General features: G+C 47.3%; 1 protein-coding gene across 2 annotated transcripts in view; it reads right to left on the reverse strand.

Moving 5' to 3' along the window:
- Window positions 1–2,235: 2,235 nt before the first annotated feature.
- The window catches only part of Adnp2 (ADNP homeobox 2), a 28,810-nt gene continuing 3,310 nt past the window's right edge, over window positions 2,236–27,735 (reverse strand). For both annotated transcript variants that reach the window (XM_077105641.1, XM_076837077.2), the window contains exons 2-4: window positions 22,826–22,946; window positions 9,207–9,296; window positions 2,236–5,947 (exon numbers count right to left, since the gene is read on the reverse strand). In XM_077105641.1, coding sequence (XP_076961756.1) covers window positions 2,708–5,947; window positions 9,207–9,296; window positions 22,826–22,933 — 3,438 coding nt within the window. In that variant the 5' untranslated portion in view covers window positions 22,934–22,946 and the 3' untranslated portion in view covers window positions 2,236–2,707. The remainder of the gene's footprint in view (window positions 5,948–9,206; window positions 9,297–22,825; window positions 22,947–27,735) is intronic.

Below are 27,735 nucleotides of genomic sequence, written 5' to 3' on the forward strand. Positions count from 1 at the left end.
CACGCTGACACCTCAGGAGCTACAGTAGACGTCTTGCACCAGAGTGCCATGTTACCAGGGCAGCAGAAACGCATGGGTGACAAACTTGCCCATTTGCCTGCACATCCCAGTTTTAGCCCTAAATATCTGGAGACCCAAGTCCTGAGCAAACTGAGCAGCTGCCCAGCTTACCTGAGCATTTCCTCACCTGTGAGACTGAATGGAATCAATGGGTCACACAAACCCGCCCTTGCCCACCACTTGAGCACTTCCCTTGCCAGATATTAGGGCAGGCTCCACGAATGGCAGTTCCCAGCAGGCCCTGGCTGGCTGACCATCTTCCAGCCCATTTCCTAGCAAATACTGAGTAGCTGACATATATTTCTAGGCAGACCTTAAAAATTATTGTCATTTTTCATTTTCAGTAATAAATTCACTTATTTACATAAGCAAGAACTGTCACATGTGCTTTCCAAAGCTCAACTTTTGTCAAATTTTTATCTATATCCCTAAAAATCTGCTTAGTGATAGCAACTCACATAGGATTAAGACTAACCATCAAAAGTTAAAATGCGAGGAAGCAGAATGCCCCAGTGGCAGTGGTGCCCCCAAGGCTTTCTGCTCAAGAGGGGCTGCCTGGCAGCGACACTCTTGGCAGCCACGACTCAGGTGGGGAAGGGGCATGGTGTGCTGCTGCTCTCTAGGTGGAGGTAGAGAGCCGCCTGGCAAGCCCACAGGTGTGGAGGCTGCAGAGCCCAGTGCACACGCAGGCAGGAGGACCAAGCCACACAGACCTGCCACAAAGCACAGGTCAGCAAAAGCAAAGCTCACTGCACCCACCTCCCAGCTGTGTCCTCTCTGGCACTTTGGAGGTTGTCATAGACACTCGGGGAACCCCTAGCCACACTATTGTCTGCGCTTTTCCCACGGGCACCCGAGGGAGGACCTGCACGTTGGTGGCCACTGGGAGGGCTGCAATGGGATGAGGCCCTCAGCCTGGGCCCTGATGGTTCTGTGAACCAAAGGATCAGTCTGTCTTGTGATGCCCTGCGCCAGCGGGCCTCCATCAGCAAGAAGACACCAGATGAGTCCCCTCACCTCAGGTCTCTGCCAGCAAATATGCACCAAATGAGTTCCCCCTCCAAGCGCCTCCCCCAGTAAGAGGCCCCTCCACTTTAGGCCGCCAGAATCATGAGCCATAATAACCCTCTCCTCTTTATGAAATCTTTGCCAAAATAACAAAAACATTCATACACACATCAATTTGATGACTGGTAATTAATTACCCTCTGAGTTATGCTTATTTTCACACAAACAAGCAATGAATGATCTTTAGCAATAAATGTGGTATCAATGTCCATGTTTAGACTATTCCCATGAGTCTGCAATTTTTCATTCATTTCTTTTGAGCTAGGGTCTCACTACATTGCCCAGGCTGGCCTCCAACAAGCCTGGCTCACACCATGTTTTAAAGATCAAAGAATTAACCAGTTCTATTTGCAGTGGTGTAACAAATTTTAATTCAAAATAGACACTCTGAAACAAGAGGTTAAAAAAAAAAAAAGGGAACTATAAAGTCGGACAAGCTCTTTGAATTTACAGGAGTACACCAAGAGTCAGACCAATTTCACAACTGCCTCGAAAGCACACATCACAGCACCTGCATGCAAGTGGTCACTGCTGGTCTCCGGGACCATCTCGCCCTCTGCTGCATGCCCCACAGCACCACTCACGGCCCCGCGGGGAGTGTAGCATTCGTCCTGGACTCTGTGCTACTTCACATCGCTATGGAAATACGGGCTACCCACCCCAACATGTGACACGTGGAGACTTTAGCAATCACCTGTCCCACTTGCCTGCAAAATCAGGCCAGAGCATAGCCCAGGCTCCCCACTTGGATGAGCCCAACTCTCGCTACCCCAACCACAAAGACAAGCTCTGGTCTGCTGGCTTGGGCGGGCACACGGCCCCTCCAGCCCGGAGCAGCTCAGGCTGGAGCGGCGTGCTGGGTGTTCTGTCACTCTAAAGGCACTAAGCAGCTCTGTCCTCCCTGTGAGTGAGGAACAGCCTGCCACCACAGGGAAAGGCAAAGTCTAGGCTGGAAAGCACTTCTGCCCCACGATGACTTTACAAATAGAAGCTCCATGATGAGCTGCACACCAGACCTTAGACTCAGATATTTTTAATAAATGGAAACATTTGGTTTTCTATGAGTTATAACTTAAAAAAGAAACAGCCATCAAGACAAACATGAAAAAGTGTCAAATCAAAATTATAATCTCATAAGCAAGCAGCTTCTGAGGAAGAACTGGCAGGGTGTCCGCAGGGAGCCACGCACATCATAGGGTGCGCTCCTCCAACACAACCCTGTGTCCGTCACTTTGCAGGTCTACAGGCATCTCCAATTGATCAAGTACTCTCCAACAAGCTGGCATTTCCTAAAATTAAAAAACAAGTACTTGCAGGTTTCAGTTCATTCAGTACTGAGCTACTGGGAAAACAAGACGTGCATGAATGCCAAAAGATTTAATTTACATGACAGAAGAAAACTGAGAGAAAGTGTTAGAACCCAACTGCAGGAAACAACCAATCTAAGAACCATCCTCCTCCTCGGCCGAAGTCTCTCGGAGCACCTGGAACAGCTGAAGAGCAGCAGGCAGGACTCAGGGACTCAGCAGGGCAGTCTAGGCCCAGTGGGAACCACAGCCTGGGACTGAGGCTCACTGTCCTATGAATGCTGTGGTTCATATTCAAAGTTCAACCTGTGCTTAACATTTTTAAGTTCAGACATATCAAAACCTAGAAGCACAGAGGGCTTGTGGTTTTTTATTGCTTTCATGCAAATATATCTCCTTTTCCCAAAAAATGCAGCCACGTCGATTTTCCACACCCATAAGAGTGAGGACAGCAATTCTATTTCTTTTCTGCTAGGATAAGGTCTCTTATGGAAATAATCTCTAAGAAACTGCTTTTTGTCCTCGTAAGAACGGCCTTCATATTTCTTAGGGTCTAACACCAAGACCTGGAGCATGTCATCACCAGCCGTGGGCCCCTCTGTTCTGCCTTCATTCCTCTGTCTCTTCAAAGGCACGACACTTGTCCCTTTCTCTGGGCTTGGGGCTACATCGGTGTTTAGGACAAGCAATGGCTCCTCCGGCTCCGGCTGGTCTTCTACCCCTACATGGCCATCTGGCAACTTCCTCTTCACAGGAAAAGTAGAATCAGGAATCACTTCCCCATTGACTAACAGCAGCTCACTGCTCTCAATAAAGCCTGGCTGGATCTGCAGGCCTGAGCTGCTGTCCTTGGGAGCACTTCTGCAGCGCAGCAAATGGACGGCGATGGCCGCTAGGGTCATGTTTCCAGTGTAGACCCCACAGCAATGGATGCACTTGAAAGCTGGAGACCTGAGCATCGTGTGGACCGTCGGCATCACGTGGTGCCTCTCCTTGAGGTGGAGCTCATAGGCCTCAGCCGTCAGGAAGGTACCAAAGCAGAAGGGACAGGTCAGCTTCTGTCTGCTGGGGGCCCTGGGCAGAGCCTCAGGCTGAGGCCTCACCTTAACATACACAGGCACCAGGGATTTGGAGTGTATCCCGGCAAGGATGGCCAGGTAGACTTCCCGCTCCCCCAGCTTCTCCCGCGGCAGTATGGTGCTGAAGTCGAGATGAGGGAACAGCAGATTGCCGCTGGCATCGAGGTCCAGCTGGAAGCCCCTGTTGCTATAGTCCAGGGGCAGTTTCTTCTTGCCCAGGTGCTTAGTCCTGCTGTGCTCCAGGAGGCCCCGGATGTCGTGGAAAGTGCAGGGGCAGAACAAGCAGCCCAGGCCATGCATGAGCAGGTGGCGCATAAGCTCCTCCTCCGAGATGGCACATTTGCAGGACAGGCACCGCACAGCCCTCTCCCGCATCCACTTCAGGAAGGGTGCACATGCGGCCAGCTTCTCAGGCTCCAGTTTCTCGCCCACCTTGGCCTCACTGTGCTTGTGAGCCACCTCCACATGCACCTGGTAGACGTTGGATGGGAAGAGCTCATTACACACCCGGCAGAGCTTGGATTCGCTGTGTTTGTGAGCCACCTCCATGTGCACCTGGTACACATTGGACGGGAAGAGCTCGTTGCACACCCGGCAGGTTTTCCACTGCTTGGCCTGTCTCAGCACTTGGTTGGCATCTGCCGGTGCAGGAGTAGCCTGAACAAACACGCTCGGGGCAGCGCTCACCAGCACTTGTGGGGAGGGCAGGCTGGGAAGGGAACTGGCCATGTGCGCACCTGTGCCTGAGGGCAAAAGCTGGACAGGCACCTGCGGTGGAGTAACAGTTGCCATGCTTCCGCCGGCGGGCACAGGCAGGGTGACAGACACTGGAGCCAGGGTGTAGGTGGGGATCCCATTTACCTGCTTCCCAGTGGGGATGAGCTGCCTGAGAATAGAGCCTGATGTGAGGAAGGTAGTGCTCTGCGAAGCCCCTGCCCTGGCTGGGGGGCTCACAGGCAGGACACCAGTGCTGACTGAGGGACTGAGCTGCAGCACTCCAGGCCTTGCAGGTGGGCCCACGGGAAGGACCCCTGTGGTGACCGGCTGGCTAAGCTGCAGCACACCAGAACTCACACCCTGGTTCACAGGGACGACTCCTGTGGAGACAGGCTGGTTGGCAGAGAGAAGCCCAGACGGGACGACCTGGCCTGCAGGGAGAACCCTCAAGGGCACTGTCGGACCAGGGGGAAGAACCCGAGATGGAGCTGTCTGCCCAACGGGGAGAGCCCCTGACTGGGCCACCTGGCCAGTGGGGAGAACCCCAGAAGTTGCTGTCTGTCCAGGGATTACCCCTGCAGGGGTCATCTGGCCTGCAGGAAGGACCCCCGATGGGGCTGCTCGACCCACAGAAATCACTCCTGGTGAGACAGCCTGCAGAACCCCAGGGGTGACAGAGGGACTGGCAGGCAGGACAGCAGGCCCAACAGGTCGGTTTACAGACCCCACAGGCTGGGGAAGGGGCAAGACGCCAGGGCGGACAGCCTGACTCACAGGGAGGACACTCTTTCCAACAGACGTACTTATGGGCCCCACAGGCTGGCTCAGCGGCACCCCGTGAGACAGAAGGACAGGCTGGGGGGTGGAGGGCTGCAGGGAGAGGCCGCTCTGGCACACAGGCAGAGGGCTGGAGACCAGGGTCACGTGGGGCTGGGCAACCGCAGGTGGGGAGTGGGTAAGACTCCCAGCAGATCCTGGGGCCACAGTCACTGGCTGCACCACAGCCGGGCTTTGGCCATTCTGTGGCAGGGTGAGACGAAAGCAAGATGGCGGTGCCGGGATGCCAGGGGCGCCGCTGCTCGGTGGTATGGCCAAACGGGCGGCTGGCTTTGGGGCAATGTGCATCTGCTTCAAGAGCCCAGTCCTCTTAATGTGCTCTGAAATCACTGACCTCAGCTTGTTCTCCAAGTCCCTGTGCACATCCGACGTCAGGATGTGGTACATCAGGGCGTCCTGGCTGCTGGCATTGGCACTGCACTTCTTACAGTAGTACCGGTCAGATGGCGGGGTCCTGTCCACAGAAGCAGCATCACTTGCTTTCTGTTGGTCCCCCACCTCCTCAGTTCTCAGGCCAAAGTAAGAGTTGATTAAGTAGTGAAAATGAGCCACCAGAACGTGCTTCTTCATGCTGTAGTACAAGGTGTTCGAAAAGTTACATTTTAAACATGTGAAACTAATCACATCACTTCTAGATGACTTAGTCTCGCCTAAGATGTTCACTGTGTAGTTCTGCACTTTGCGAACAGGGGCGTGGAACATCCTGAAGTGCTTGCCCACCACCTTGGGCTGAGAGGCAAAGGTGCAGTTGGGGCACGGGATCACCAGCTCCTGGTCAGCCTCATCTTCGTGGTGACGATGTAAATGGTTTTTGAGTGAAGCAAGCACCTTTGTCGAGTATCTGCAAAGGCTACAACAGTATGGTTTTGTTCGGTATCTCTGTCAAAATAAAAGAACAGTCTTAGGCAGATGAAGAAAACTGCTGGGGGTCCTCCCACAGTGCACCTGCCCAGACACCATCACCCACTCCACCCACCCTGAGCAGCAATGCTTGCTCCAGGACCAGGGTAGGGGGATTCTCCACAAGAGAACAGTGACACGCACTGCCCCATTAAGGGATAGGCACAAATGCTGTGTCCCAGTGCAACTTTACTTATAGAACCAACTCCAATTTCACATGACTTTCACACATTCCAAATAGTATGCCTTTAAAAAAAAAAAAAACACATAAGAGCCTAACAAATATTTTTAGCCTGTCAAACACAGAAACCCAGAACCTGGCCCAAAACCCACAGCTTGCTGACCCGTCTAAGCCATGCCCTGAAACCACAAATCCCAGCACTTAATCCTGTATTTTGAATTGAACTGCAATAAAAACTTTTTGTAAGAGGAAGTTGTTTTCTTCCCTACCTCCTCAGCTCTTAGTTATGTCATTTGTACTCCCGATTCTAAAACTTGGCTTCCTGTCTTTTAACTTCCCCACTGCTCGAGACGGTGACAGCCAACAGACGTTGCTCAGCACAAGCAAGTGCCTGATAACAGTCTGAGAATGGTAAAGAGCGACCAACTGCCTAATGCACACATCCCTTTTTAAAAATCTACAGACAGGGTCTCACCAAGGTGCTCAGGCTAGCCTCAAACCTTGTACCACTGGGGCTGGTACAAGGTACAACACTGTGCAAGTATTATTCTAGATTTATTAGTAGTTCATTAAAAATGGCCCATCTTCTACTAAATGAAATGCAGTATTGAGAATCTATGCATTCAATGAAAAACAACGCTCAACAAGAGAACCAGTGAAAGTGGACAGTACATGCACACCAGCATCTGCTGGAATTGAGCAGAGCCCGGGGAGGAAACTTTCTAGAATGCGATGCCACATACAAGAACTGCCAAAGAAAAGGGCGGAGAGCTGAGCTTCATGGAGACAGCAAGCTTCTGCTTCTCGGAAGCTGCTGTTCAGAACTGCAAGGGCGCCACAGGTAGATGCGGACTTGGGAGCCACCAACAAAGAACACAGGCCTCAAGGCCAAACCTCCTAAGAAGACAAGCGACCTGATGTTCTAACAATGGCCATGGATCTGAACCCTTTCCAAAGAGGGCTAGTGAGGCCAAAAGATGTAAGGCCAGAAGCTCCAGGTCCTCAGCAGTGGGCAAGACGCAGACCCCAAGCAAAGGTGGCACCCAAAGGTGGCATCCACACAGCCACTTGAAGACCAAGCAACATGCACTGCTCGTGGGGAGGAATGGCAGGGCCACACAGCCTAGCCAGCACACCCCAAGGCACCACCCTGGGAAAGGCAAGCATGTGTCCATGGAAGCCTCCCCACGGGAGGAGGAAACACACACAAGCTGGACACTAGGTCACAAAGGAGGCTGCTGAAAGGGGTGCTGAGCCACCGCTGCACCACACCTGGGGGAGCCTCCTCAAGGGCCCACGATCCACAGCTGAACCACAGGGCTCTGACCTCAGCCCTCAAGGAACTCACTGCACGAGAGCCACATGGTGCACCTTACAACCACTCTCCTGCTGTGACACTGTCTGTCTCTGTCCCTAAGTCCTGTCCCCTGAGCCTGACTGAAGGAGGCCACCTGCAGATGCAATGGTAGACCAGCAAGCCCCACACTGCCACAGGGGCCCCGAGCCATTCCATCCTGTTAACGCCAAGGCCCTGTTCACTCCACAAACACACACTCCTGGGGCAAAGGAGCCCCTAACTTCTACATCTTCGGAGCAGGTACTGCAAAGCTTGTCACCTGCTCTGCATCAGGAATTCAAAGATGTTTCCTGATGAAAAGCATGAAATTACACACATCGCATCTAACACTGTGGGATGTGTTTAAGAATTCAGGTGAGAAAACACAGTGAGGCCTAAGATTCATGATGTCAAGACCTTCAAAACAAGGCTAGGGAGTAGAGTGTCCTGTCAAGGAAGGACTTGAACGTGGGTAGACAAAAGAAACATCCCTGAAGAAATTTTCATAACAGGAATTTTTCCCTCCAAAATGCCCAAGGCCAGCATGACAGTAACTGGACAGGGACCAGCCGAGTGAACCATGACAGGCTCCATTTGACACGGATAGACATGTCAACAAAGGGTGCACTTTTCACAGAGCCCCTCAGCAAGAGGAATCAGCCACATGCTGCACATTTCAGTGTGAAGGTCTGAGGTTTCCAACCACTAGACTTGTTCCCTGATCCAGTGGTCTATATTTTTACTTTAGTTTCTGGAACCAGGATGTGAGAGCATCCACGGGTTTACTTACCCAAGCCTGTGGAGGGCAGCCCATCACACCCAGACCAGAGACCTCAACCTGCAGGCAGGCGCAGAGGCTGTCTCTGCACATCTGAACATGCCTACATGTATAGGTCTATGCACGGAAACAGTACAATAAGCTAGGCTGATTTATCACTGAGGAAAGAAAGCATTTCTTCACATGTGTGGGTTCAGCATTCACAAAGGCCTGGGCTGTCACAGCTCCCAGTCCTGCAGCTCTGTGTGTAGTAAATGCCATCCACATACAGGATTCCCCTTGCTGATCTTTACCTGCTATGTTTTTACTCTTCCTTTCCTATGTGTAGGCATGTTCAGATGTGTAGAGACTTACTTAGCCTGTGCAGCTGTGCGCGGTGTTGGGTAATCTGTGTGAGGTCTGTGGCCTGGCTGTGCAGTGCGCCACCCCGCACAGTCTTGGTACGTACACCCTAGAGTGTTCTCACAGTCACCCCTCCCAGTCACCTGAGGACACACTCTCAGAATAGGTCCCCATCATTAAGCCACACACAGTGGTGAGTGTCTCTGTTAAGGGCCATTCACAGCACAGTTCTATGTGCTACACTCTCCTATGACCCGCTACACACAGGCTGTCACACCAGCATGGCTGGTGTGCGAGGCTAAGGCCTTAACAACAGTCACACCACTGGCAACAGCCACACTGCGACTCTGTACAACAGCATGAGCAGTATGCACACGCAGCCCTGAAAAGCCACCAGCTCTGCACGGCTGCACACCTAATAGCACATTTGACACAGGACAGTTATCAAGTCAAAGGTCCAGTGGCTTCAGCAGTTCTTCAGGATCACACTGAACCGAATCCCTGCGCCCCCCGCACCACCCACCAGGCTCCAGACACCTGAGGAGTTCCTCAGATCAATCCACACTTACCCCTGGTGAAAACTAAATACAAAAACACATACCACTTTCTTTCCAGAAGGTTCCCAGAGAGAAACATCTCCCCATGATGTGTTATAGAAGAACTTCTCTCCTGGATCAAAGCCTTTAAGGTCCTTCAAAAAAATGTAGAAAAAAAGATCATTATACAAAGTCAGAAGATAAAGAAATACTGACTAGGATCCGATGAGGTTACTTGGTGCCTAAAATCTACCTGGGTAAAGAGACACAAAAGTCTCTTTGGGCACCACTGAGGACGATCGCTGAAAAGGCTGGAGTGATCCAGCAGAATCACAGAAGAAGCTGATGAGGCCTCCTAACAAATAAGCATCTACACCTTGTACCATGGTTCAGGTGTGAGGTGTCCCCAAAGCTCACGTGTGAGGCCGTGCAAGGCAGCTTAGAGGTGAAAGGGTAGGTTAGGAGAGCCTCAGCCTAACCAGCACCCTCGCCAGCCACAGGGGTTAGGCAGATAAGCCATGGTGGGAGAGCCTCAGCCTAACCAGCACCCTCGCCAGCCACAGGGGTAAGGCAGATAAGCCATGGTGGGAGAGCCTCAGCCTAACAAATGCACTCGTCCACCCACAGGGGTAAGGCAGGTGGGATGTGGTGGGAGGAGGCTGTCCCTAGGGGAAAGTCACTGGGTCTAATTTTGTCCCTGGTGAGTGGAGCTCTCTCTGCTTTGACTGCTATGTCCTTCCACCATGACTTTCTCCCTCACCTCTGGCACGGAGCAATGGAACTGGCCATCTATGGACTGAGACCTCTGAAACCCTAAGCACCACATAAACGTCTCCTCCTCAAAGCTGTTCTTGCAGGTCTACAGTCACGGAGATGAAAAAGCTGACTGAAACACCATGTTCGTGTCAATGGAGCCAAGCCCAGGAAAGGGCTCCACAGCAAACGCAGCTCTGCGAGTAGCCTAAAGAATCCGCAGCACTTCCAAGAAGAGCTCCCACGCCTACCACCACAACCTCCTCCAGGCCTCCCTCCCACAGAAGAATCAGACACAAAGCACCACCGGGACAGGAAGGAGACTCTCCACTCCCATGCTCGAGTGTGAGGGACGCAGTCCGTGGGGACAGAGACCCTCGCCAGCTCAGAGGACAAAGGTGCCCAGCTCTGATGGCCTCAGAGGGGCAGGCAAGGACCAGTCTCCTAATGCCACCACAGGCAGAGGGGAGGTTCAGTGGGGCCTCCTCACTCCCCTCACTCCTCTCACCATCCTAAGTTTCCACCTAAGATGTGATTTTCACTCTGTTAAGGAAGTAAAGGTGTCTGCAGGCAAGGCACACGGCCACGCCTGTGATCCCGGCAACTCAGGAGGCTGAGGCAAGAGGATCCCAAGTTCACAGCCAGCCTCAGCAACTTGGCAAAGAGGCCCTAAGCAATTCAGCTAGACCTTGTCTCAAAAAATTAAAAAGGGCTGGATGTGGCTCAGTGGTAAAACGCCCCTGCGTTCAACCCCTGACATAAAAAACAAGAAAGAAAGGAAGGTCTCCTCAGTGGCTGTTCTGTGGACACCTTTGCTCCTCCCACCTGGGACGTCTCAAGAGTTCCCAGTGTTATTTTTGTAACAGGAAAGACTATTGCCCTGTCTGAAGGTTTGATTTTAGTGAACTTGTCTCTTTGCTCGGACTTCTTGGTTATCTCCACTGACCACAGTCTCTGAACTATACTGGCTTCCCGGCCTCTGTCTTCAGGTGTGCTACCTTAACTGCACAGCCTGGAGTCCTGGCCAATTTTCTGGTATATTAACCCCATAAGACTAAGCCTGGCTGGCTCATTCCCTCTGAGAGATTTTATATGCTTAATCTTTTTTTTTTTTTTTAATTTATAGCTTGCTTTTTTTTTTGTAGTTGTAGATAGACAGCATGCATTTATTTTTATTTGTTTATTTCATGTGGTTCTAAGGATCAAACCCAATGCCTAACACATGCTAGGCAAGCCCTCTGTCAATAAGCTATAACCCCAGCCTGCATTATTTTTTTGATTACTTTGTTAACTTTTTTACATGGCGCTAGGATTGAACCCAGTGCCTCCTAATGCTAGGCAAGTGCTCTGCCACTGAGCTTCAATCCCAGCACTCTCGTAGTCATCTTTAAACTGCACACTGCCAGTACTGGCCAGTCTCTCTGTCACAGAGAACAAAAGCAAGCATTTTTTCATCTTACCTTTCAAGCACCTTTCAGGATGGACATTTCAACAAGAACTAAGACATACAGTTTTTTTCTCAGATGGAACAAGTTATTTTTCACTCAAAAAGTTACTTGCCCCAGCCAGGCACAGTGGCACCTGCCTGTAATCCCAGCAACTCAAGAGGCTAATGCAAGAGGATCATAATTTTGAGGCCAGCCTCAGCAACCTAACAAGGCCCTACCCGAATTCGTAAGACTCTGTCTCAAATTTTTAAAAAAATATAAAACGGACTAGGGATGTGGCTCAGTGGTTGAGAGCATCCCTGGGTTCAATCTAAAACTAAAAACAACAACAACAACAACAAAAAAAGCTACTTGCTCTAGTGAGAAAGTGCAGATAAGGGCGTGAGGGAGAGAAACCTCACTGCTGGCTGGGAAAACAAGCTCAGAGGCAGCTACCTAAGAAACACTGACAGGGCCTCCAAGGAGCAGGGTGGACCTGGGGCTGGACCTGGAGAGGGAGAGGAGACGGGAATGGCATGTGAACCAGGATGACTATAAAAGGTGGGGAAGGAGGGCATACACACCTGAGACTGACAGGGTACACACAGGCTGGGAGGGCTGGAGTGCAGCCCAGTGGCAGAACACTTGCCTAGTATGTGCAAGGTTCTGGGTTCCATCCCTAGCACAGCAATAAAAAAAAAAGAGCTGGGAACCGACAGCATCCATTCAACCCTCACATGTTCACTGCTGGGCTCTAAGAGAGACTTCAACCTCAGTTTCATTGTTGACAAAGCTGATTTAGATGATTTCATGGAAATCAGGAAGCAGGGAACGGGAATTCAGCAGCCTGATCTGACCTGAGCAGGACCAACATGCAGGAAGGCAGGGCAGGGCAGCTGGAGCTCAGAGTGGGTTTCAAATGGGAGTTTCCAAGAGTGAACACCAGTCGCCAAGGGAGGAGGCACATGTGAAGCATTTCACACGCTCTCTAGCTGTTCACAGGCTCATGACACTTTCTGTTTCACTGAGTTGAAACGAAGGACCTTTTGCCCTGGACACATCCCAGAGCAAGTGGAAACAGTGCTGTATGGAACACCCCACACACCCACCCGTTTCACCTCTGCAGCAACAGTTCATACATGTAAAAATGCAAACTTTCAAGAGCAGAGATTAGGATCTAAGGCACCGAGACAGGTACTCAGAGGAAAGGGTGTCGGGGTGCAGCCCTAAGGCATGTTACAGTGGTCGGGTATACCCAGTGGGAGTAGGGTGCATCTCAGTGGTGGAGTGCTTGCCTAGCGGTGTGAGGCCCTGGACTCCAGCCCCAGCACAGCTAAAAAACAGACCCATGGCTGTGGAGAACCAGAACACACTCAATCATGGGAAAGCCACAGCAAAGCTCAAAAAACTGAAAAAAGAAATTCCATGAATAGGAAAAGTTACAAATTACTTACTATGAGAAAGTAACACCTCAGAGAAAAGATAAGCCCTTGCTACCTCTCCAGGAGGCTCCCTACAGCAGAGACCAGCGATCAGCTTAGGACATGGTCAGCGTGCCAAGCCCCTACGCGGGAGCGTGTATGTGGTATTCCCAGTTTCTCTTTCTAGGGAAATGACCATCTCTGCGGTATAGTGGTCAGTCTATAGTGCTGTTTTTATAATCAAAGGTCGCTTTTAAAAAATATTAAAACAAGGAGTTGAACCAGAGAATGATAATTAATACAACTGCTTCAACTGCACTGAGGTACACAAATCAAGTCAAGTCAGAACTAATAAGGAAGACAAGTCATCACCAGTGTTTAAACCAGAAATAGAAGGCATTCTCTGAACCGAAACCAATAGCCACGCCAGGGATTCAGAGGCACCCAGAGCCATCATGAAATCACCATGGCCTTACACAAAACACAGTTTCACTGTTTTGGGGTGGTGATTGTGTCCTGGAGGTGGAAGATTTGTGTTTGTCAGCTTTATATCGCTATGACCAAAAGACCTGACAGGAACAATTTTGAGGAGGAAAAGTTTATTTTGGTTCGAGGTTTTAGAGGTTCAGTCCGTGGTTGGCCAGCTCCATAGCTCTGGCCTGAGGTGAAATAGAGCATCATGACAGAAGGGTGCAGCTTAGGACATGACCACCAGGAAAGCAGAGAGAGCCCCGCCCACCAGGGACAAAATGCAGACCCCACAGGCACACTCCCAGGGGTCTATCCTCCAGCCACAGCCCACCCACCCAGTTACCTCCTAGTTAATCCATATCAGAGGATTAATCCACTGATGAGGCTTGAGAATGCTAGCTTTGTCTCACATGAGTTCATGGAGGTACTCATATTGAAACCCTAACACTCTGCCCCTTGCCCCGAAAGCTCATGCCCATCTCACAATACATTCAGTCTATTTCCAAGAGTAACCAGCCTCAACAGTTTTAGCATTGCCCAAAGTCCAAGACCAAATTCTCATCTGAAACTCAAGGCAAACTCATGGACATTCTCCCCTAAAGATCAAAAGCAAGTCGCGTACATCCAGTATAAAATGGCACAGGGTAAACATTTCCATTCCACAAAGGAGAATCAGGGAAATAAAAAGAGATAGGACCAAAGTAAGACTGAAATCCAAACAAGTCCTGCTAGCTCCCTGTCCAGCATCTGGGGCCCAAGGCACTGTGACGTTCTCTCCAAAGGGCTTGTGTCGCTCCACTCCTAAAGCCTTGCTGGGGACAGCCCACACAGCCTCTCCTGGCTTGTTCCTGTAGCTTTCCTCAAAAACAGATGTCCCATGGTACTGGCATCTCTTATTCTTAGGAGTCTCCCCTGCAGCTTCAGCTTCCTACTCACTTCATGCATCACTCCTCTCAGGGGCAGCCCACAGGGACTCCAACCCTGCAACACTGTGCTGGCCTCCCGGGCCTTCCTTTGAAACCTCGGCTAATGCCAGTGCTCAACACCAAGGTTTGTCTCCATCTCCAGTAGTAGCCAAGCCTCCTGGGACCACAGCTACGGCAGCCTCTGCAGGCCTAGGTAGCAGAGGACCAGGCCTAGGTAGCAGAGGACGGTGAAACAACTCCCTAGGCCCCTGCTGTGCATGCAGGATGCCCCACATTCTCTTCCCAAAGGAATTTTTACCTTTACACCTTAAAGCCTGAGATGGGTGTGGTCTTGCCAATTCCTGAGATGCCCTCAAGTCATCTTTCCTATTGTCTCTGAGTAAAGTATTTAGCATCCATTTAGTGGCAGTATTGCTTTCTACTCCTGATTATCCCAGTACACTTGGTGAAAAGTCACCTCCTCAATGCTGTGCTGCCTTGAAATGTCCTCCACCAGAGTAGTTACTACATCACATTTTAAATTCAGCCTCACAGAGTCTCAGAACACAGACAAAATGTAGACAACTTCTTGGCCTGAACATAACACAAATGGCCTCTAGTCCAATTCCCCAATAGAGCCCTCCTCCTCTGAAACCACATGAGCCCAGTCTTGGCTGTCCACAATCCCATCAGCATTCTGGTCTGAGCTCCCACCAGAACCTTTCACTAAGCTCTGCCTATAGTTCTAAAGCTTTTCCAGCTCACATCTCTAAACTTTTCAAAATACCCACCACCATCCGCAAAGGCTTCTGAACCACATGATCAGGTTAGTCACAGCAAGACCCCATTTCCTGGTACCAATCTGTTTTAGTTTTGCGTCACTGTGACCAGGAACAATTTAGAGGAGGAAAAGTTTATTTTCGCTCACTGTTTTAGAGGTTCAGTCCATGGTTGGCCAACTCCATAGCTCTGGCCTGAGGTGAAATAGAACATCATAGTCAAACAGTGCAGCGAAGGAAAGCAGCTCAGAACATGGCTACCAGAAAACAGAGAGAGGGTTCCACCCACCAGAGTCAAAACATCAACCCCTCAAGCACTCCTCCAATGACCTACTTCCTCCAGCCCCACCCTGCCTAACTACTTACCTAGTTGATCCATATCAGGGTTAATACACTGGTTAGAAGACCTCTCATCATCTAATCATTTGCCTCTGAAAATTCCTGCCATTTCTCACATGAGCTTTTGCTTGCTTGGCATTCATGAGGCCCTGGTTTCAATCCCCAGCACCCTCCCCGCCACCAAAAAAAAAAAAAAAAAAATCACCATTTCAAGAAAGTCAGCAGACATGAGCTACCACTGCAATACTGGATGACAGATAACACTAACGTGTGACAAGCCTGAAAAGGGTCTCTTGGAGAAACCAGCAGTGAAGAGCAACAGGAAGGAGAGGGTGGCGCAGTGCTGGGATGCTGGAGCCCCGGGCACCAACCTGGGTACCACAGAGGTACTGCCTCTGCAGTGGGCAAAGAGCTGGGCTGGACCCATTCTAACAACAAGCTTAAGAGCAAGCTTCAGAAGGCTCAAACCAATGCCAAGTAGGACAAAGCTCAAATATACCCAAAGGAAATCACAAAATCCTGGAATCACAATATCCAGCATGCAGTCAAAAAGTGCCAGTCAAATAAAGGAGCAGAAAAGTTCAACCCAAACCAGGAACACAAGGGATGACAGCAGACAGAAGTGAAGGGTGGAATGCTGGAATGCGGCTCAGTAGCAGAACACTTGCCCTGTACACTCAAGGCCCTGCATTCAATCCTCAGTACTGGGAGGAGGGGGAGGAGGAGGGGGGGAGGAGGAGGGGGGAGGGGGAGGAGGAGGAGGAGGAGGGGGAGGAGGGGGAGGGGGAGGAGGAGGAGGAGGAGGAAGAAAAGAAGGAGAAGGAGGAGAAGGAGGAGAGGAGAAGGAGAATGAGAAGGAGAAGGAGAAGAAGTAGAAAGAAAGAAAACAAATACAATAAGGAGAGAAATGAAAGATCAAACTGTACTTAATCAATGAAAATGTATGATCTACAATGACAGGATGAAGAACAGGCCAGACTCTGCTCAAGAGAAGCCTGGGGTCTGGACACAGCAGAGGAGGAACCCAGAGTTTCCCAGAGTGGATTATCTCTACGTCTGCAAATGATCCCTGTGACGGGGCTCTCAGAGACAGAAGACACGGCGCCACAAAGCTTACCAAACCCAGTGAAAACCATAAACTCTCAAATGCAAGCTCAGCAGATCCAGCGAGAGAAACACAAGAAAACCAAACCAAGGCATATCATAATCACAATGCTGCAAACACAGAAGACCAAACATGATGGACACTAATGGAGAAGATGTCAGCTAGGAGACAGAAAGTCTTTAAAACACTAAATGGGAAAAATACTAGAATTCCACACCTAGTAAAAATATCTTCCTACATAGAAATGTTCCCTGATCTCACAAAAAAAAAAAAAAAAAGAATGTTGAGGTTATGTAACTCAATGACAGAGAGCTCTGGCCTAGCAAGAGTCCTGGATTCTATCCCCAGTACTGCAAAGGAAAAAAAAAAAAAAAGTAAAGACAACTTACAGAATGGGAGAAAATAGCTACAAATCTTTTATCTGACAAGGGTTTAATACTGGGAATATATAAAGAAATCCCTACAACTCAAAAACAAAATGATAAACAACACCATTAAAAAACAAGCAAAGGACTTGAATAGACATTTCTCCAAAATGTACAAATAGCCAATAAGCACATGAAAAGACACTCGACTTCATTTGTCTCCAGAGACACAAATCAAAACCATTATCAGATACCACTGCATACATACTGAGATGGTGAAGGAGGGAGGAAGGGAGAGGGAGAAGAAAGAATTGAAGATAAAGAAGCAAAGAGGAGAGGACAGGCAAGAAGGTGGAGAGAGCGGGAGTGAGGACATAAAGCAGCCAGGGCTGGCAACAGCATGGACTACCTGCACACTGCAGGAGGGATGAGCGGAGCACTCCCACAGACAAGTGCCGCATTTCCCAAAATGCTGAACACAACTGCTGCGTAGCCTGGCATTACACTCCTACTTATTTATATACCCAAAACACTGAAAGCAGGACTGAAACTGATACTTAAAGGCCAATATTCACTGCAGCACTACTCACAATAGCTAAAAGGTAGAATTAACTCAAACATCCTTCAACAGATGACACGATAAGCACAATGTAGTAAAACAGAATATTACTGAGACATAAAAAGGAACGATATTTTACAGAGAAAATTTGAAAACACAAGTGACATATGCCTGACACAAAAGGCCCACTACCATCCAACTGCAGTCTATGAAGCATCTCTAGGAGGCAGAGTCACAGAAACAGAAGGCAAATCAGAAATCACCCAGGACTGGGGATGGGGGGTGGGGGGTGGGGAGTTACTGTTTAATGGTTATGTTTCTATTTTAGGTACTGAAAAATTCTGGAAATAGATAATGAGGAGGGTTACAAAACATTGTAAATATAATTAATGCTGGTAAATTGTACACTTAGGAATCGCTAAAGTAAAAGCCAGGTGCAGTGGTACGCACCTGTAAATCCAACTACTTAGGAGGCTGAGCCATCTTACTGGGAAGGATGGCTTGAGACCAGAAGTTCAAGACTGACCCTGGCAATATACGAGACCCCATCTCAAAAAAAAAAAAAAAAAAAAAAAGAAAGAAAGAAAGAAAAAGAAAAAGAAAAAGAAATAAAATATATTCCATGAATATCAAAATTTTGGCAGATTTTGGCTCCACAGGCAAGGGGACCAACGTAGACAGGCCTAGGCTTATGGTGGGGATTCTCAGTGGTTACCATCTTGAAATTTTTAAGAATTTAAGCTCTGCATCTATGGCCCAGAGCCTAAAAAGCATGAAGCAACTACCAGGGGCTTGAGGTCTCAGCGTACATAGTCCCCCTCCAATCTCTCCAGGACCCATTCTGAGGCTGCTTTCTGCCTCCCCTCAAAGCCCCACCTCCTTCAGCCACCACTCCTCTATTCTGTCTTTTACTTAGGACAATAACAAGGTGTCAGGGATCCAGATTCCACACTGCCTCACATGGGAGCCTGGCACAGATGCTGTGGGGAGCAGGCACTGGAAAGGAACACAGCCATGACACCTAGGATGGGGCATGGTGGCAGCCATCACTGACCTGCATTGGCAGTGCAAGATGTGTCTGCAAGACAACCCAACAGAGGCCTCAGGCCCATCCTAGACCCAGGCACCAAACATCCTGGAGAGAAGTCACCAGCAGATATTTGGGAATGTGAGGCGGTATAGCCCTCCAGGTCCAACATGTTCATTGTGCATGTATCCTACATATTATGCAGCCAGCCTTAGTTTAACTGAGCAAGTATAAATTTTCTTAAAACTCCATAAGACCCTATATTGCAGCAGGTTTAGATCTACCTTAAGGCTCACTTCTAAGCCAGGCTGTTGACAGGAACCACAGAGCCTCCTATCTGAGGTCCTAACTCTTGCTAAGAAAGGGGGAGTCACATGCACTGAGGAAATCAGATGTGAAGTCAGAGTGACATCCCACCATGTGCCCCAGAAAGCAGAGCAGGCAGTCTAAGGACCATGGACAATACCCGGTTTCCAGCTGCTGACAACCTTCCCATGAGTTCCCCCTGGTGCAAGTCAAGTCAGTGAGCGCTACTCTGCAAAACATTTATTAAATACAAGGTCAAAGCAAGTGCAGAGTCTTCTTGTACAGTTCACTCCTGTCTTCGAAAGGAAAAAGAAATAAAATATATTCCATTTTTAAAAATCTATTTTAAAAATAAATATATCATAATGTTAACAATGGATATTTTGAGGTATTGCTTAAAAGTGAGTCTTATTTTCATGTTCTGTGTGTAATTATTATAGTGAAATTTTATGCTGCTTAAATTTTTAAAAGTTTCATAAGACACAGGTACAACTACAAATTAAAAAAAATAAAAATGTTCCCCCAAAAGAATTAGTCCCAGGGCTGAGGATGCAACTCAGTGGTTGAGTACTTGCCTAGCACCACAAAAGAAAGAATTAGTCCTATTCAATTCAATAGTTAATAATTTCACTAACTGATTAGCTTCAAATTGAAATTCCTCAGTTTCCCCTGAAGTGCATCCATGTCTCTGTCAGTGATAGTCTCGAACAAATTTGGGTGCTCAATTTGCTCCTCAGGCTCACCAAGGAGACTTTCACGAGCACACTCAGTGCCACTAAAAGTGCCTCTATCCTAAGGGACAGAGGATGAAACCTGTAGTCGTCACTGACATTTAATCTGTGAAGACAAAATGAAGGCTGATGCCTTAGCTCAGAGGCAGAGCTCTTGCATTCCTGAGCCAGTTCCTGATCAGATCCCCAGCACCACAAAAAGCTGGAGGGGACAGGCATGGTGGTACAAGCCAGTAATCCCAGCAGCTCGGGAGGTTGAGATAGCAGGATCATAGGTTCAAAGCCAGCCTCAGCAAAAAGTGAGTCCCTGTCTCTAAATAAAATACAAAATTGGGCTGGGGATGTGGCTCAGTGGAGGAGTGCTTCTGACTGCAATCCCCAATCTCAAAAAAAAAAAAAAAAAAAAGCTGGAGGGTGCAAAGAAAACAATCGCATAATAGAATTCCAGTTTTAAAAGCTGAATCCACGTTAAGTGAAGACTAAGGTGACATAACAATGCAATTCGACATCTGACTGGATCCAGTACTTAAGGGGAAAATAACACTGGACAAGGATAGATCAGACAAAGATACCCTCTCAGTGCTGCATTCACACGAGCTGACAAGCACCCTGCAGTGATAGAGAGGATTATCCATATTCTCAGATTCATACACAGTAGGCTGGGGTGTGGCTCAAAGGTAGAGCACCTGCCTAACACGCACAAGAGCCTGGTTTAATCTCGGCACCACAGAAGAACATTCACACTGTATAGGTAAAAAGAGCCTTGAGGCATACAACTTACTCTGCAATGGCTCAAGAGAAAATATACACACAGAGAGAGCACCTGGCAAGAAGTCACCTCCAAGAGGGAAAACGTGTCCACACGTGAATTTATGCAAAGGTAACAGGAGTGTTCCTTGTGCCATTTCAATTCTTATCTTTTCTGTGACTTTTGATCATTGTTTCCAAACAGAACATTCTTAAAGCTGGGTTCGCTCACTGTGGTCTGTCTGGTGGGCTCCTGAGTGCCTCCTCTAGTCCCTCCAGTGGAGAACTCTAACTAGGCTCTACAAACACAGACCTCGCTGCTTTCTGGGCAGTCTGCTGACTGAACCCAGGGCCTCCTGCATGCTATCCAGCACTCTGCTAGACTGCTACATCCCACCCCACAAAACACACCTTAAGCAACACTCACTCCCAACTCCTCCACAAAGGCCACAGTAGGCTCCCACTGGACACTATGCTTCTGCCTCCTCTGCACAATGACTGTCCCAAGACTGTCTCAGCTTCTGCTGGACTGTCACTGCCTGACAGGAGCAAGCATTCTGGCTTCAATTCTCCACATCCCTTCCTGGGATTATGAGGGACACTGAGGCCCAAGGAGTAACTCATTTGTTCCAGGTCACACCATTAGTTAAGAATCAGGATTAAAATAAAAGGCTTTAGTCAGGTTTGATGGCACAGGCCTCCATCTCAGTTAACTCCAAAGACTAAGGCAGGAAGATCACAATTTCAAGGTCAGCCTGGGCAACTTACTTAGCAAGACCCTGTCTCAAAATAAAAACTAAGAAGGGCTCGGGATGTGGCTCAGTGGTACAACATCTCTGGGTTCAATCCTCAACACACACACACACACACAAAAAAAGTTTCTGGTTAATTCCCTAGTGATCAAAAGAAAACATGTAGGGCTGGGGTTGTGGCTCAGTGGTAGAGCACTTGCCTAGCATGTGTGAGGCACTGGGTTCAATTCTCAGTATAGCATATAAATAAATGAATAAAATAAAGGTCCATAAACAACTAAAAATATATATAAAAATTATTAAAAAAAAAAAAAAAAACATGCAGTGTTTGTGAAATGACACTCCCACCCTGCATGGTGCCTTCTGGAGCAACCTCCCTAAACCAGAACCAGTGCTGGGAGTGCCTAGCGTGCCACCACTTGAAGCCTGCATGGCCTACACACACTGCATTCCTAGGTGTTCATGTCTGGTTCTCTACAAGCATCACCCAGCCCCACTCCTTATCTGCCCTCGAAGGGCTCATATCTACCCTCAACCCACCAAGCAAAGAGAGCTTATCAATCCTATCTCCAAATAATCACCTGCTTTCCTTCCTTGGGCATACAGTATGGCTTGCAGGCAGAGCTGCAGAAACCTCCAGAAGGCTTCCATCTTAGGGCTGTCCTGAACTAAAGGTTCTGCCTGAGCAAGTCCTCTTCCAGCACCCCTCCCATTCTCACATTTTCACATGAGAATCTCATACTCTACTCTTTAAAATGCTTCTCACAGGATGCGGTGGCACACAGCTGTAATGCCAACTGCTGGAAGGCTGAGGCAGGAGGATTCCAAGTTTGAGGCCAGCCTCCACAACTTAGCAGGACTGTCTCAAAACAAAAAGGGCTGGGGATGTACCTCAGCAGTAGAGTATCCCTAGGATGCATTCCCAGTACCACAAAAAAAAAAAAAAAAAAAAAAATTAAATAAAAATGTTTCTCTGTATGGGTTTTAATTTTATTCCTTCATTCCAGAAATATCTGTGAAGCATCCATGTGTCAGACTCCACTCTGATCACAGGCAGAAAAATAGCCACACCACAGTGAGGTTCTTGCCTCCTCGCATTCAAGTGGAAGACAGAGTGCCAACAAATAACACAAGTAGTTGAAGTGCTCTGAAGAAAACAGAAAAGGAGAGAGGGGAGCATGGGGAGAAGGCAGTTGTGAGGACCAGCATTTCCCAGAGAAGAGAATGGCTGAGCAGAGACTCACCTGCGGCCCTTCAGAAATCAGCAGTGTTTATCTACTTGAGAGCCAAATTAACCTGACTACTGACAGGAACCCTGATAACTATCAGCTTTTCACTATCAGATTGCCTTTTAATAAGTAAAAATCTGTTTGAAAGTCTCAAATTTCAAGATTAAGAAACTGAGCTCTTTCCAGACCATCATACTCTGAACCAAATTCTTTACAAGTTTTAAAAATTCGAAACAGACATTGTTCCTATTTCTACAGCAATGAACAACACTATAAAAAACTATCAATGACTGTAAAGATAGATATGTACCTTTACTTAATATTTTTAAACTATATATGCCCACCATCTAGTTTCAATATTATAAGGAAAAAATTCAAAGAAATCAAATTTATCATTAAAGCCTGAATTTTGAAACTTTGTAAGACTGTACACACTAAGTTCATGAATCAGGACAAAAAAAAGGAAAGAAGCTACCACACCACATGTGCACTGCATGCCCACTAAAGCTGAGAAAGTGTTTGCAACTTCTTTTACTAAAACAATGTGACTCAACACAGTGCCCAAGCATCAAAAACAAGTATTTTTTTTATCACTAATAAGTATAAAAATCACCTCCTAAAAGTAGCTCAAAACTTGAACAGCCTAAACTGCTCACCTAGAAAGACACATCACAGCCACTTGGAGGAGGCACACCCACTCTCCCACAAGCTCCCCATCTCCCTGCAAGCCAACCCACATCTTTCAGCCCGCTGTTGACATCCTCTTACCTTCAGCAACTCCCTGCAGCTGTCGAGCCCGACATCCACAAGAATTCCTTTCACCCTTTTCCGCACCTTTCTGATGTTGTCAAGATTTTCCACAGGAATTTGAAACATTTTTGAAATTTTCCTTAAAAGGAAAGAAAACAACTGTAAGATAAATATACAAAAATAAGTTTTTTAACAGGGTTGGGTTAAGCACTAGGAATAAAGTATAATTTCAACAAACAGAGCTGGGAAAAACTGGAAAGTGACATGCAGAAGGAGGAGGCTCCCTTCCCCATACCACCCGCAGTGCCAAGTGGGTCACACAGCCACATGGACAAGCGCAGTCACAAACTGCAAGAAAATGGAGGCACAGCAAGGCAAGACACTGCCTCAAAATAAAGTAAAATTAAAAAGCGGGGTCAGGGATGTACAAAGGCCCTGAATTCAATCCCCAGCATCACAAAAAGAAAGATGACAGAGGCATAAATCTTCATGGCTTTGGATGTGCAATAGATTCTTAGTTATGACACAAAATAGTACTAGAAACAAAGGAAAAAAATAGGTTAAACAGATTTTATCAAAATTAAAAACTTTGGGCTGGGGATGTGGCTCAAGAGGTAGCGCGCTCGTCTGGCATGCACGCGGCCCGGGTTCGATCCTCAGCACCACATACAAACAGAGAGGTTGTGTCCGCCGATAACTAAAAAAAAATAAATATTGAAAAATTCTCTCTTTAAAAAAAAAAAAAAAAATTAAGAACTTTAATGCTTTCTATGTCACCATCAAAACAGCAAAAATCACACAAAATGGAAAAAAAATTTCAAATCTTTTTTCTGATAAGGAACTTATATCCAGAAAAGAACTCTTATAACTCAATAACTGAAAGACCAATAATCCAATTTTCAAATGGGCAAAGGATCTGAACGCTTTTCTACAGCAGATAAAAACAGGACATAAAGGGCTGGGGCTATGACTTACTGGTAGAGTGCTTGCCTAGCACATGTGAGGCACTGAGTTCGATCCTCAGTACCACATAAAAATAAATAAAGGTATTGTGTCTATCTACAACTAAAAAATTTATTAAAAAAAAACAGGACATAAAAAGACGTTCAGTACCTTTAGTCACTAGAGAATTGAAATCAGAACTACAACAAAATACTTCATATTCACCAAATGTCAACAATTCAAAAAATAAAAACAAACTCAACACAGTGCCCTCAAGCATCAAAACCAAAAATACTGATTAGTGTCAGTCTGGCACACAAGCCCAAGTCAGATGTATCGGCAAGGATATGGAGAAACTGGGATTCTTGCTGAGGGTAAGGTAAAAATGGTAGCCAGTTTGGAAAACAGCCAGGCAGTGCCCCTGAAGATCCACAGTACCAGCTAAAAAGCCCACCCAGGAGAAAGAAACAGCGCATATCCACCCAAAAATGTGGACCAGGATGTTCAGGGCAGGTTACTCACAGCAGCCCAAAAGCATAACAACTCAGAGGTCCAACAAGTGCCACTGAACAAATAATGGATGAGTCCATATTTAGGGCCATCAGAAGAAACAAGGCACCTGCTACACGTTCCCACATGGACAAATCCTAAAAGCACTCTGAGGAGCAGAGGGTGAGTCCATGTGTGAAGCATACAGAAGACCTACCTACATACAGAGAGCACAACCATGGTGGCCTGGGGAGGGAGAACTGGGAGGTGATGGCTGAGAAAGGGGTTTCTTTTTGGAACCACAATGTTCAAAAATCAATGTAGCCAACACATGCACAACAGCCACTAACTCTGAATATGCCAACAGCCACTAAGCTGCACATTTTAAATGAGTGAACTACATGGCATATTATCTCATTAAAACTATCATTTAAACATCCAAACAAGCATAAAACCAATATAAACCATGTGGAAACTGACCATAGTAGAAGCTATGATATGATCTGTCTTCAACAGGCAGAAAGATGTATATATGTAAATACACACATTCCATGCTCTGTCCAGTAGAGATCCCAGTCACACATCCCAGCAGGAGTGGGCACACCCATCTCAATTTCTAAACACCACTTTCATTAAAAAGAACCAGAGTTCCTTGGTAAAATGGCCAATTCCAGGGCTGAGCTACAGTAAAGGCTAAGATGGGCCAAAAACATCTTATGCCAGAAAATAAGGCAATTCTCAGAGAAGGATGATGCAAAAGGAACCCAGCTCTGATGCCCACAGCGCTAATGCCATGTCAACCTCAGCACCCACCAATTAAGGGCACTAACAAAGAAGCACACAACAGCTCTTCCCACCACATGAGCTTCTTAACACAGGACCTGGAAGCTCCTCCCCTGAGCACAGCATCTATACCAGCCCTCTTGACCAATAAAGTATGGAGGGAGCAATGCCAGCAAAGACTCCAGGCTAGATGGTAAAAACGCCACACAAGCTAGACACCACGGTGCACACTTAAAATCCCAGCTCCCTGGGAGGCTGAGGCAGGAGGATCACAACTGGAGGCCAGTCAGGACAACTGAGAAAGCTCATCTCAAGTTTAAAACAAGGACTGAGGACACAGCTCAGTGGTACACCTCTCACCTTGCATGTGACACTCTGGATTATATACCCAGGACTGTCTAAAAAAAAGAAAAAAGCACATTTCTCTCAGGGAGACAACACTTGAAATCCAGACACCAGGCTTGTGAAGATGCAGCACCCCATGGGAGTAAGGGGAGGGGACCTCAGACGCCACCACCGGCCCACGGCCAAGTCACTGCTGCCCCCAGTCTCCCCACACTGAAGAAAGGCAAGTGATATGAATTCTGACTCACAGACTAGTGAGCCATTGTAACAGTACGATTTACTATTTAAAATAGTACGATTTTCATGATTTGAAGAGGTCTGTAACAGCAATAGTAAGTGGAATAGAGCCCACAAACTAAAGCTCAAGTCCACACTGACATGAATAACCAGAGTGTGATGAAGACGGGATGCGTTCCTCCCCACAGAACACTGATGAGTGTCAGTCTGGCACACAGGCCCAGATCAGAGACACTGCACAAGACAACTAGCCACAACACCCAGAACTGCCAGGACCACCCGAGACGAGCAAGTCAAGCAGCCACAACACCCAGAACTGCCAGGACCACCCGAGACGAGCAAGTCAAGCAGCCACAATACTCACAACACTAAGACCACTCAAGGTGAAAAAATCAGCCATAATACTCACAATGCCAAAACCACCCAAGGTGTAAACAAAAGCCACAATACCCAATTAATGCCAAGACCAACTAAGGCATGCCAGTCAACCAGCTATAATACCCAGACTGCCAAGATTACTCAAGGCAAGCAAGTCAACCAGCCACAATACCACAACACCACGACCACCCAAGGTGTAAAACCACCACAATACCCTGAACATCAAGACTACCAAAGGTAGACAAGTCAATCAGCTTCAAAACCCAGACTCCCAGACCACCCAACGCATACAAGTCAATCAGCCACTTTACCTACGGTACACAAACCAACCAACCACAATACCCTTAATGCCAAGATCACATGAAGCAGCACAGTTCATTATAGCAGAAAACCAGTGTGCCCATCAAATGGTGAACAAATAAAAAATGAAAGTAACAAGATACTAGCATATGCTACAACATCAATCCAAAATCATCATGCTAAGCAAGAGCCCCCGTATCATCTTCATCTATTTATATGAAATGTCCAGAAAAATTTAGAGATGAAGGGCGTAACAGTAGTTGGAGGATAGAAACAGGTAAGTAGATGGACAGGGTTGATGGGGGGATGCTAGAAATGTCCTAATATTAGATTGTGGTGGCTACACAATTCTATAAATTTACTAAAAATCCACCAATTACACATTTTGGTAAACATATCATGGAAGGAAAAACTGGAACTATTCCAGATTGAAGGAGACTTACGATAACTAAACACAGCAAGCAATTCTAAACTAGATTCTTTCCTACAAATGATATAATTAGAAAGTTGCAAAATTTTCAAGGCATCTGAGATTAGGCGCCATATGTGTTGATTTCCTGATTTTGATGGTCTTGTCATGGCTACGTAGGAGAATGTTCTTCTTTGTAGGAAAGAGGCAGTATCGGGGGTAATGTGGCACCTCAGCTAGCAACTGACTCTCAAAGGATTCAAGGAGAAAAGTTCTTTGTACTGTATTGATTCCATAAATCTACAACTATTTCAAAAAAATTGTGTAAATTCATTCTAAAAGCTAAAAAGAATTTGCTAGTCAAGTTCAAGTGGCAAACACTTTCGTTATTCAACTTCATTAGTTGAAGAAATGCCATGTTAAATAAAAAAAATGTTATTTTTTCTTTTTAGTTGCAGATGGACATATTACCTTTATTTTTTTTGTTTGTTTTTATGTGGTGCTGAGGATAGAACCCAGTGCCTCACATGTGCTTGGCAAGCACTCTACCACTGAGCTACAATCCCAGCCCCACAAATGCTATATTTTTATTGTCAAAATAACATTTAAGATCAATAACAGGCAATAGTGAGAACAAGCTGGGGAAAAAAATCACAATTTCTACACTTCCCATAAATTTAAAGGGCAACTTCTAGGCAAGTAATCTCCCTCCCACATCCCTCTTGCAGTCCCCCCACCACCAGGCTGTGAGCCCCAATGTTGGATCTGTTGTTTGCACAACCCTCTCCACACTCCCTTTCTGCTGCAGCTACCCATTTAGTTCTGCCCTCTACTGGACTGAACCCCCTCAGGGCAAGGCACAGCACATACTCATTAAACAGACAAAACCAGGTCGGAAGGATGCACCATTGAGGTACAGGAGGGAAGGCTGTGGGTAGCTGGGGCCCAACACACTGCAGGCCAAGAGATCACATCAGAAACTGAGATAAAGGAGGGAACACTGAATACAGGTAGTATACTTTGCTTAAGTAAATTCAAATGAGAC

This window comes from Callospermophilus lateralis, chromosome 17, assembly GCF_048772815.1.
Source record: "Callospermophilus lateralis isolate mCalLat2 chromosome 17, mCalLat2.hap1, whole genome shotgun sequence".
Taxonomy (NCBI): domain Eukaryota; kingdom Metazoa; phylum Chordata; class Mammalia; order Rodentia; family Sciuridae; genus Callospermophilus; species Callospermophilus lateralis.